General features: G+C 43.6%; 1 protein-coding gene across 3 annotated transcripts in view; it reads right to left on the bottom strand.

The window, feature by feature from the left end:
* Positions 1-12,500, bottom strand: part of zcchc7 (zinc finger, CCHC domain containing 7) — a 64,987-nt gene that overhangs the window by 31,501 nt on the left and 20,986 nt on the right. For all 3 annotated transcript variants that reach the window (XM_083765403.1, XM_083765404.1, XM_083765405.1), the window contains exons 4-5: positions 911-999; positions 465-602 (exon numbers count right to left, since the gene is read on the bottom strand). In XM_083765403.1, the coding sequence (XP_083621529.1) occupies positions 465-602; positions 911-999 (227 nt within the window). The remainder of the gene's footprint in view (positions 1-464; positions 603-910; positions 1,000-12,500) is intronic.

Below are 12,500 nucleotides of genomic sequence, written 5' to 3'. Positions count from 1 at the left end.
TGTGGGGAAGTTCTTACAGTGTGTGCTTGCGTGTTGAACCTTGGGTGTGGGGCAGTTCTTACAGTGTGTGCTTGCGTGTTGAACCTTGGGTGTGGGGAAGTTCTTACAGTGTGTGCTTGCGTGTTGAACCTTGGGTGTGGGGAAGTTCTTACAGTGTGTGCTTGCGTGTTGAACCTTGGGTGTGGGGAAGTTCTTAGTGTGTGTGTGTGCTCGTACGTGCGTGCGTGTTGAACCTTGGGTGTGGGGCAGTTCTTAGAGTGCGTGCGTGCTGAACCTTGGGTGTGGGGCAGTTCTTAGAGTGCGTGCGTGCTGAACCTTGGGTGTGGGGCAGTTCTTAGAGTGCGTGCGTGCTGAACCTTGGGTGTGGGGCAGTTCTTAGAGTGCGTGCGTGTGCATGCGTGCATGCTGAACCTTGGGTGTAGGGCAGTTCTTAGAGTGTGTGTGTGCGTGCGTGCGTGCTGAACCTTGGGTGTAGGGCAGTTCTTAGAGAGATGTCCCGTCTTGTTGCAGTTGTGACAGGTGACCTTCTTGTCAGCAAAGTATCGGCTGGGCCCACGGCTTCCCAGCAGCCTTCTGCCGCCCTCTCTGTTACAGATATGTGCCTAAGGTAAACAATTAATGCACCATTACACACAGCAAATGCTGACCTACTCCAGGAGTGTACAGATGTGACCAAATGGATCCATAAGGGTCCATTTGGTTCCATTTGTATACTCTCCGGGTAACCCAGAGGATTTCACTTTTTATATGAGTGATGCAAACTCTGATTAACAAAACAGTGTGAAATTTTTAATCAAGTAAAAATAAGTTTTGAGACCAACAACCATGAGGCATTATGCTGTACCACATACATACAGTAGTAGCCCAAAAAGGAACAAAGTGTCCTATAGTGCTGTTACTCCCCACCTACCTCTCTATCTCTGTTAGACACCGACCAGCTGACTCCTCCACCACCACCACCACCACCACCACCATCATCACCACTGCTGTTACCACCATCTGTAAAAGGAAGACATTAGAAGATATTAAGATAACATCCTGGGGCAATGTCTGCTTTTATAGTAGTATCTCTTCAGGATCTGCACCTGACCATCCTTGGCTGTTGTCACACTACTGCTTTGACACAAGTGTGTAATGAGTCTAAGGAGCTTTAAACTCTGTGTGAAACGGTCCTGAGTTACAAATGTACTTGGACCGCTTTTTTCCATCTACAAATCTATTTGCCAAAAAATAGCTGATTGACAAAACTGTTATTTTGGGTAAATGTTCCCTCCAGAACTGGTTAAATGACAGTAACTAACTACATTTTGGGCTTTTCTAAAATGTTTGCCCGAAACATTGATGTTCGACGTGATGCTGTGTCCCCATTTAAACCTTATGAATTATGAACGGGAGGTCGCCTAAAAAGCTGACAAGGACCAAGGACATGACCATGGATTAGCTCAGATTAACATCTATATGTTTGCTATTGGAGGACAGAGAAAAGGAGAGAACAACAACTCAAAAAAACGCAGGCTCAGAGAAGAAAATTCACCATTTCCTCTGAGACACACATGCGAGACATGCCCATCCACACCATACAGTACGTATAAAAATACACACACACGCCGCTGTCACAGTAGCAGCACATCTGTATGAGTGGCACTAACAGCGTCCTGAGGGAACGCGCTGAATTCTCCTCAGGCCCACGGAACTGTAACTGACAACAACAAACCTCACGTGTACATGCACGCACACACAGATGTGTACCCAACATACATTTAGTGCTGATACCCATGACTCACACACCGACATGCTACCCAGTACCCCCCCCCCCCCCCCCCCCCCCCACACACACACACACACACACACAGTATACAGACACCCACGCATCAACTGCTGCGATTAGCAGGTTGACAGTCTTTAGCCTTTGGACAAACAGAAAAACACAGCCTTGAGCCATAATCAAACATTACACTCTCCTTTCCTCCTGTATTCCGCTCACTGTTGCATTGCCTCTCTCTATCCAGAGTCAGACACTTATCGCTATTCTGTGCAGCTTTCAAGCCTAATTTATACTTTGCCGCCTACTCGTTGAAAATGACTGTTGATATATATGCACCGCACACACGCACATGTGCACACACACACACACACACACACACACTAAAGGACCGTCCCCCTACCTGCCCATTGTCAAAACTCAACATGTCAATCAAACATGGATGAAAACCTTTGGCAAACACATGCTTGCTATGGATGATGTTGTAAAATTCACAGCCGAAGAGACTTTATCTGGGAGCAAAGGAACCAAAGAGTGGAAAACGGACACTTTTTACAGTTCAATGAATGGCTGCATACCAACAAAAGTGAAGCTGGCCAGCTACACTTCTCGGCCAACATGATTCCCCACCCCCCCCTCCCACTGTCAGAAAAATCCACTTTTGTTCAAAAATGATAAATGATAATGATAAAATGCTATTTTGTCATTGACTTGTGAATAAATAATAAACATACGGGTATGTGATAATTCATATGCATTCATATAAATCTTATATAATCTCTTGTCTTGTTTATGTATATTTTCAGCTGGAGGTAAAATCCCCATTGTAGCTGCGCATCAATGCCAGAGAGCAGAGCAACCATATTTTACTGATCACATGACCCCCCAAAACAGCTCCGGTTCTAGGCAACACAGAAGGGTGGGACCTTTCTCTTATTTCCACACATCAGCTCTAAGTGACTGGTATTCCCCTTTAATAATTCAAGCATTAATAAAGCCTCAGCAGGACCTTTATAGGTTTTAACCCATTCAGGAGTTGTTTTAAGCATTACGTTATACTTTAGCTATTGAAAAATAGCAGATCTAAAATAGATTTACTTTTTTTTTTTTTTATCATGAAAATGAGTGAAAATTTTGGAATATAATAGCCTATTCTTCAAAGCGAACGTTTTTTATCCAAATCTTTGCCATCTGGGAGGTCCCTGGCTGAAAAATACATATTTTGAGATGGGGGTCTGCGATTACATATATGTTGGGGTCCTTGACATGAAATAGTTTGAAAACCACTGCTATAGAAACAAGTTTTTTTCTTTTTAGAATGGGCCTCAGGTCTAAATGGCACAAAGCACAAAGGCTCTTTTACATTTTCATTATGATTGTGATGTCATTTGAATGAAAAAGCTGATGAGAATGTCAAAAAAATAGAACATAAACTGGAACTCATTTAGACAATTAAAGGACCACTTCACCACTTTTCAACACATCTTCATATAATAGGTCCTCACTAATAATCATGATAAAATGGCACGATTTCTTTCTACTCAGTCTGTGTCTCATAGGAGGTCTGTGGGCAGTTTAGAAACCGTCCATCATCATTAAGCAGATTTATTTTTAAACAAGATTTTTTTTTACAAAAATGTTTTGATTTTCATTATTGTGAGAACGATGGCTTCCATTTTCGCATTGCAACTTTTCAGGACTAGAAAGCCTGCAGTTGCTTGTATTCCCCATTGATGATATCACTGGAGGACGGTTTCTGAACTGCCCACAGCCCTCCTATGAGACACAGACCGAGTAGAAAAAAATTGCGCCATATTTTTGAAGATAGGTTGAAAAGTGGTGAAGTGGTCCTTTAATGTGGAATTTGTATGGATGTGCCAATCACAATGTCATTTTTCAAAGAATAATTATAACCTGCGTGTGACTGATATTCGCAAAGATACATAAGTACACCGGGTATAGGGTATAGCCAAGAATGAGCAGGTGGGGCATGCATTCCCAACTTGCATCGTTCCCACCGCCACTACATGTAATGTGGATCTACATGACACTGCTGTTTGACAGCACATGACAGGGTTCAAACATTTATTTTCAGTGGTTTACTGCATGTTTTACTGGCATAAGCTGATTGCATGTAGTAGGTATCTTGCTTTTACATTATAAGCAATAAACTGTGTGGCGTGTGTGTGTGTGTGTGTGTGTATCACAAAGGAGGGTGCCTTAAGCAGTTGTGGTAGTATCTGATGAAATACATAAAAAAAGTGTTAATTTACCGGTAACTGTAAGTAACTCTACAAATGTAACCAAATGGACCTGTTGTTTCCATTTATACACTCTCAGTGTTAAAAGAACAACACTCGTGGATGTTACTGTGTGCAGCCAGCCAGCACTCGCCTACTGTGATCTGACCGGGGGTCTTACGTGTGTGTGTGTGTGTGTGTGTGTGTGTGTGTGTGTGTGTGTGTGTGTGTGTGTGCTCAGTTAGTAGAGTTACACAACTACACACCAACTCACGTCTTGTCCAGTCAATGGGAAGCTTGATAGACGTGCATGTGCATGAGTGTGCGTGTACGGAGGAGGCGTCGGAGACTTTGACGAAAGTCATTCCCAAAGCGTCTCCCATGGGGACTGCCCCCACATAAAGAACAGGAAGCTTTCCCTTAATCTAAGGGCCCCCATATCACCCACCCACACACACACACACAGTCACACACACACACACACACACACACGGATAAAGGGTGAACCTCTTTGTCACGGCCCAGGAATCAAACACATGGGGAAGAGGGGAGGAAGGGAGGAGTGGGAAGTCCGAATGTCTGTTGTCTGTCTGTAGGCCGGGTGAAAGTATGCTAATCGACCTTGACGCTCCCGTTCAAATCCAAGCCCTGGCAGAGCCTGGAGTCTGCATTATGAGGTTTTAGCAGAGCCTGGAGTCAGTCTGCATTATGAGGTTTTAGCAGAGCCTGGAGTCAGTCTGCATTATGAGGTTTTAGCAGATCACACGCCATCTCGAGTCGGCATGATGAGGTTTTAGCAGATCGCACACCTTCTGCACTGTGTTCACGCCGTCTGTGGTTTCGCTGAAGAGCCAGTGGTGGGAAAAGTACTCACATTTTCTACTTACAGTAAGTATAACAGTAACAATACTGCAATATAGAAATACTCTGTTACAAGTAAAAGTCCAGAATTCTAAATGTATGAAAATGAGTATAAAAGACTAAAGTACAACAGTTTTGGCACTAAAGTGCAAAAAGTAAAAGTACTCATTATGAAGAATGTCCCATTTCAAGTTATCAAACATGTTTTGAAAATAGCTGATCTACAAGCTCACAATGAGTCACATCGGGATGCATTGAGTCTTGTTTAGATGGCTATTCGTCTCAACTGCTCAAACAGATCTAAGGCGTAGGCATGAAATGGCCATTTTACATCTAGTCAAGAGTGTCATGAATTAGTAAACATTCCCTAATAAGGGAATGTTGTGCGAGGGAAAATATAATAATAAGAAAGAAAAATAAGTCTCATATAGTTGGCGCACACAGTATTTTTCATTGTGGAAAACATTTCTTGAGAAATCCCCACTAGTTAAGTTGATGGAGTTGGAGTTAAGTTGTAGTAGACACCCATGTAGACTTCACTACGGTTCTTTACAAGAAACCAATTCCACAACGTCCTTTTCTAGACAAGTTTGTTGAATATGGATGGACTATAGTTGAATTTGAACCCACATTAATAATCACATCATCAATAAGAACATAGAGCGAGCGAGCGAGAGAGAGAGAGCGAGAGAGCGAGAGAGAGAGAGAGAGAGAGCGAGAGAGAGAGCGAGAGAGAGAGAGAGAGAAGGGGAGTAAAGGAATGAGGGCGGGTTGGTGACAGATGCTACCTGTCTGTCTCATAGGTGCACTAATTAATAGAAGACGAGCAGGAGAAGGAGAGGTGGCGGGATGCCAGTTTGTCAGAGGCGGCACAACAGAACAAAACAAAACAGTCAGAGGTAGTGTGTGTGTGTGTGTGTGTGTATGTGTGTGTCAGAGAGAGAGAGAGCGCGCCCTGCGTCTGTCCCTTCCACCAGTGAGAACAGAACGGAAGTGTACGTGTGGCTAATGAACCATGAACACCCAGTTCTCCTGGGGTCACACACACACACGCACACACACGCACATGCACACACAGTAGTAGGGAATATGAGTGGAACTATGAACAACAACCTGCTCAGGGGAAAGGGACCAGACAGGGTGGTTGACGTCTGATAACCCAACGAAGAAGCACATGCGCATTACGCACGCACACACACATACACGAACACGCGCACACACCTCCCTCAATGTGGCAGTTTCCCCTGACAACAACCCTCAAGTGTAACCATTTACCAGTTGCCTAGGAGAGCAGCATGTGTGTGTGTGTGTGTGTGTGTGTGTGTGTGTGTGTGTGTGTGCGCGCGCGTGCGTATAAAGTACAAGGCAAGCGTTACTCCCCCCTGACCCAGCAACATCAAAGCCTTGGTGTAGACCTCCTCATTTCTACTCCTCTCTCTCTCTCTCTCTCTCTCGCTCGTCTCAACGCTTAAACAGTCATCCCAAGCCAGCCCGCCCATTGTACCACAATGTTGACTGGGCCCATTAACACACAAACACACACGCACACACACACACGGAGCAGAAGAAGGGCCGGCCTCCCAAATGGAGGTTAGGTTTGATACTGAAACGACACGGCCGGATTAGCAGCGCTATACATGACAATGGCGAGGGTGGGCGGGTGTGCATAGCCTGTGCCCGTGGCCGTGCGCGTAAAAAAGTGTTTCCTTTTGTATCAACACTGACACTCTTGCAGCCCAACAGCCTGGCCATTTCCGAGGTTAAACACACCGAAAGGCGGGCTAAATCACTTGACGCTCACCAACACAAAAACGGTGGCTTTTCTCTGCTCTTTTGTGATCCAGAAACATCGGGCACAGGGTGTTAAAACATGGCAGCAAAGCAGACCGGTGAGGAAGATGAGTCAGAAAGATGAGATGAAGATGGACCATGGATGGACCACAGACACTGAGATGCAGGTCCAGTCTCAAGCCAAGTATAAAAGCGACATCATCTAAGCACTGTTAAAAAAAAAGTTCTCATTAACTCAGCTAATGAACACTACTGTAGGTGGAATCATTAAGACGTGAAGACACAGGTTCCATTCCTCCACACTGTCCACACTGTCTCTGGCCTGGCCGGCGTTCCAACAGACAGGAAGGCGGTTGGGGATGGCGTTCTTTGTCGCGGCACTACTAACTCGTATAGGTTGTTAAGTGGCGAAATGTCAGGTGAGAAGTATCAGAGGTTGTCTACTACAACACTGTACAATTTACAATTTACAATGTAGGCATTTAGCAGACGCTCTTAATCCAGAGCGACTTACATTTAAGCAAGAACAAAAGCATGGGAATACATCACATAAAAGCATTTATCATGAAACATGCGTAAGCTAAGAAAGTAACAGTGGAATATCTATATAATGAAACTATACATACACGTACACTATACTGTGGGTCGGGACCCATTTGTGGGTCGCGGACACATTGTTATGGGTCCCCTTATAGTTTTTGTTTCCTACATTTGGTTTTTTATTATTATTATTTCAAAACATTTTCAAAAAAGCTAAACATTTCATGAATTAAAAATAAAAACTAAAATTGAAAGATTTGCCCAGTAATTTCATGAAGAAATAAAAGACAAATCTCAGGTTCAGGTTTATTTGTCATATGTATAGATACAGAGTATAAATACAATGACATTTATTTTGCTCTGAGCACTCTCAGTCGTATATACACGGGACCAAAACAAACCTCTATAGTGCAAAGAAAAAGACAAAAACAAAAAAAAAGTACAAAGTGAAGTGACAATACAGTGTAATACAGTTCAAGGTCAGCTGTTCAGCAGTCTGACTGCCTGGGGGAAGAAACTGTTACTGAGACGGGTGGTGTGAGATTTGATGCTCTGGTAGCGTTTTTTGGAAGGGAGTAGTTGGAACAGGGTATTTGCGGGATGGCTGGTGTCTTTAATGATGTTGTGGGCTTTTTTCATACGAGTGGTGTAGATGTTGTGGAGACTAGGTAGTTCTGTGCTGCCGATGATTTTAGCTGCTGTTTTAACGGTCCTCTGCAACCTGTTGCATTCCTCGTTGTGAGCTTGTAGATCTGCCATTTTCACTAGGTTGGGTCCCGGGCATATATCTCATTTCTATTTCGGGTCACGGGGTAAAAGGTTTGGGAACCTGGTCTACAATACCCCAGAGTAGAGTCAGTAGACCCAGCAGTGAGGAGGAATTCACCCTTTGTCAGCCTTCTGATTGGTTCCCAACTGTCTAACCAGCAGGATCTTTCTGTTTCTGTTGAATTTGCTAAAACGAACTAAAAACAAACATGATATGCCCAGTCACCATGCTGCATCTGTGATCTCCTTTTTACTGACACCAAGTTTAAAATGAGAAATGAGTGCACAGAATATGAAGAAACTGAAAAACATGTTATTTCAATGGTAGTGTATGGAGAGACGATTTTTGTCCAACCACGAAACCAATGGGTGCGAAGAGGGGCACAACCACGGGCGGGACTTGACAAATGGTGAATTGTTTAGGTCGGACAGCTCTTGTTATGGTACAACTTGTCCTTGTAGGAATTAGTACTACATAACTATGGTCTGATCCCTGAGTTGGTTGGCAGAACTACAGTACCACCGACCTGAGTGTTATTCTACTTCTAGGTGGTGATGGACATGCTTTACTGGATCGACGCCGGGCCTGAGAAACCGAGATTAATTTACCTTTGCAATGTATGCCATGCCCGGCATCGCGACATTTGTTTTATTCCCCATAATCCAGCGGGGAAAAAAATATATAATTAGCATGATTTAGCATTTTATGCTAACGGACCGTGACGTTTACCTAAAAACGGCCAAAATACTCGCGTGCACGGCACGCTCATGCACACACACGGCCTTTATGTGCATTATGGATCATAATATGCTCAAAATGCGATATTCGGTGCTTGATTAGAGCTTCATTTGACTTAGATGAGACAAAAACAATTAGTCCCCAATCGGATCACCTCTCCTCCTGACCTGTGAAAAAGCTAGCGGAAGTTTACTAGTGTTTGAACCGGAACTGATTGTCGGCCATTTTTGTAGTTTTTTCAAAAACGGATGGCACTTTCAGGGGTAGAGCCCTGGCGCCCAAAGAAAGAGTGGGAGCGGATGAGACAGAAACCACTTACAGTAATAGTAAACTCTAAAAAGCTGAAGGGAAATGAGGAGGCCGTACGGTAGATACAATGCTCCACAAGTAAATGTTTGGACTGCAGACATATAGCGCCTTTCTCCAAATCCCTTTACATTACAATATACTTCACACTCACCCATTCACACACCGATGGCGGATGAAACCATGCAAGGCACCAACCTTCTCATCGGGAGCAGTTAGGGCAGGGTTCAGTCAGTGTCTCAAGGACACTTCAACACTTTGCTAGGAGGAGCCTGGAATCGAACCTTTCAAGTTGCAAAAAATACGTCATTCGAAACCCTATACAGCTTGTGCAAGGACGCGCTGTGATTGGCCAGTAGCCACTTTGAGTGGCAGTCGGGGCAAACTCTCTAACCAGAACATAATTTTCTATTGTGTGCCTATCGAGTCGCAACTCCACTGAGTCGGCTCAATTGAACTTCGCAACGTTCGGCAGAGCAACTCGCTCAATTTAGCTCATTCGGTGGAGCTTCACGTGGCTCAAGTTCGCTTGAGACGGCCAGATTGACCAAAAAACAGAAAAAGGCACTTCCGCGTTGGCGTGGTTGTAAGCACAAGCCATGTAGGGTTTAGAATGCTGCTGCAAAAACACATAACATAATGATAATAAATGTTATGTCAATGGAGGCAATATTGTGCTAAATTAAATGGGAAAACTATTACTACGTTTGTATTTTATCTCACTTTTTCTTACCAACAAATGCTCATACGATACCCACTCTTTCTCTGTCCTCAAATATTTCATTCCGTCTCTGATTAACCATCTCGATGACGAACACCAGACCCCCCCCCCCCCCCCCCCCCCCGGGCCCCCATGCTCACTCCACCTCGGCACCATGTTGGCAGCCAGGGCAGGGCAGGGCAGGTGGCCAGGCCTATCAATCAAACCACCGTCGCCATGCGGCAAGACCAGAGACACCAATTACCACACAGCAGGGGTGCGGCCTGGAAACCGCACAGCAACCACATGGTCCAATCAGGGTACAGAACAACAGTCAGCGACCCAGAGAAGGCCAAAGAGAAAGACTCAGTGTGTGTGTGTGTGTGTGTGTGTGCGTGCGCGCGCATCTTGTTATCCCACACTGAATTAATGGCACATCTGTATCAAAAGCAGAAAACGGGTAATCACTTCCAGTTAAGCTTAACTACAGTGTTTGTTCCATCCCGACAGTTCAAATCACGGTAGCTTAATGACTTGTTGGGATCGTTTTGTAGTTTGCATTGTTTATTGAAGAAGCAAGATAAACTGCACATTCATTTGTTCAGAAGACATCAGAATTTACACAGCACATTACTGGACCGTTACCTAATTTCCATCCAACACAGACCTAGTACTGCAAGAGGCTGGTGCTAGTGCTAGTTTAGAGCTGGTTCAACTTGAGAAACGTCCAGTTCGGTTTTACACAGTCTGGAGGTCAAGTCATTACATCAACTAGAACAGTGCCCGTTGGGGGGTGATCAGGTGTCCCAACCAGTTATTATGTCTGTGTCCCTTTATGCCCATATATGGATTTCTTTGTCAGGCCTGCCCAAATATGGAGTCGTCAGAACAGGCCATATATGGAGCTTGGGCAGGGGCCCTGCCAGAGGCCGGGCAGAGGCGTTTGTGCTGGTTCTGGACAACCGTGGGTCCGACCGACTCGACACCGGGCAGTGCTCTCCCTGTGGTGGTGTGGAACACGCAAAGTCATGGGACGAACGGTTCTCGAATTACAGACGAATGTACACACAGAGACTTGGTGCCTTCATAGATAGATGCTGTAGATGATGGTGTAGTAGTAAAAAGAAGAAATATCACTGGTTTATGTTCCACAATGGAAATACTGCATAGTTTAAGCAGAACAAAAGGTATGAGACGAGATTAAATTAATTGTCAATGTACAGTACAGTACAGTACAGTACAGTACAGTACAGTACAGTACAGTACAGTACAGTACAGTACAGTACAGTACAGTACAGTACAGTACAGTACAGTACAGTACAGTACAGTACAGTACAGTACAGTGAAAAGTATTTTCGCATATCACCAAAGTGCAAACATGTCAGTAAGGATACATAAGTGCAGTAGTAAATGCAGGTATGAGCAGTAGTCATTTAAATAAATAAAAACATTTGATATGACCATATTGCACATAGCCCTATATTGCACATAGCCCAAAAGCACCAATATGGTCCAGAGACCATATTCCACAAGTCCATGCAGTGACCATATTGCACAAGTCCACATAGTGCATGTCCACATATGCAAGTCAATGTAGAGTATACAAGTCATTTTACTTTCACACTAAATGGAAATGCTGTTTATTAAAGAACAGGAGTCATCTCTGAACTAATGTTACAGCTTCATTATTGGAAAAGAGAGCAACGACGTGCACACCCCCAACCCAAGTCTGGGCAGGTGCTGAGCGACGAGCATTAGAATAAAAACTAAAACATCTATTAACACTTTTATTGCACCAAAAAGTGGTGCAATAAAATTAAGCATCTGTCGCATTGGAGCCCTCCGTGTGCGAACGTTTTCTTTTTTATTCTGTACATCTTCATTATTGAGCATTCAATTTAAACCCGTTGCCGATATGTGATATGGCTACCTTACAAGATTATCCACCATTGAAGTTGAAACCATTGCCGAGTTCAAGAATGGCTCAAACTACAGCTCGTTAATGTGCTGCCGTGTGTATTAAGTGGCTCTCTGAATCTTATCAGTTGTATATATTCTCTAAATATGCTTCAATACGTTATTCACTACACCGCTCCCATCTAATAATTTGCAATTTAACTCAAAACAACTTTAATATTTGGTCAGGTAATTAGAACACAATTCAATAGACGTTCACTCACTTTTATTATTATGAAAGCTTTTTGACTTATTTTGTTACTTGAACTGTTGCTGATTGAATCATTGTGGTTCTTGTTTCTCGGCCAGCAAAGAGTTGATGCCAGTGTGGAACCAGTTTCTGTCCATATGTCAATTATTTTGCTGTTAAAATGCAAAGTAATAGTTTGAGGTTAAGCAGAATGGGCACCGACATCTAAATGGCTCTCTAAAGTCTAAATGGCTTGGTGGAATAATGTCTCTCTAAGATGTCAACTTCTTCAACCACTTTTTCTAAATGGACTTTGCAGATTTAGAATCACACGCCACAAGAACATTCACATGGGACTCAATGGAGACTCTTCCTCCGGTCATCAAATTATTGGCTCAGAAATGTGACAAAAACAATAAAAACGAATTCAAGGCTTCATGGGGCGTGTAATCGATAGAAATTTAAGTTTTTTGAGGTGAACTACTCCGAGTCCTTAGTTTACACAATGGTGGTTGTCAAGACATTATAACCTGCACAACAACCTCATTCAGCATGGAATTTACATAGAAGACATTCAGATTAGTTTGGGACTGATAACCAATCATAACCATTTATCGATTGGAGTGATGTTAATGACATTATTCAAC

The sequence above is a fragment of the Protomyctophum parallelum genome (assembly GCF_964188405.1).
Source record: "Protomyctophum parallelum genome assembly, chromosome: 5".
NCBI classification, from domain to species: Eukaryota; Metazoa; Chordata; class Actinopteri; order Myctophiformes; family Myctophidae; genus Protomyctophum; species Protomyctophum parallelum.
This window is presented reverse-complemented; position numbering and strand designations above follow the sequence as displayed.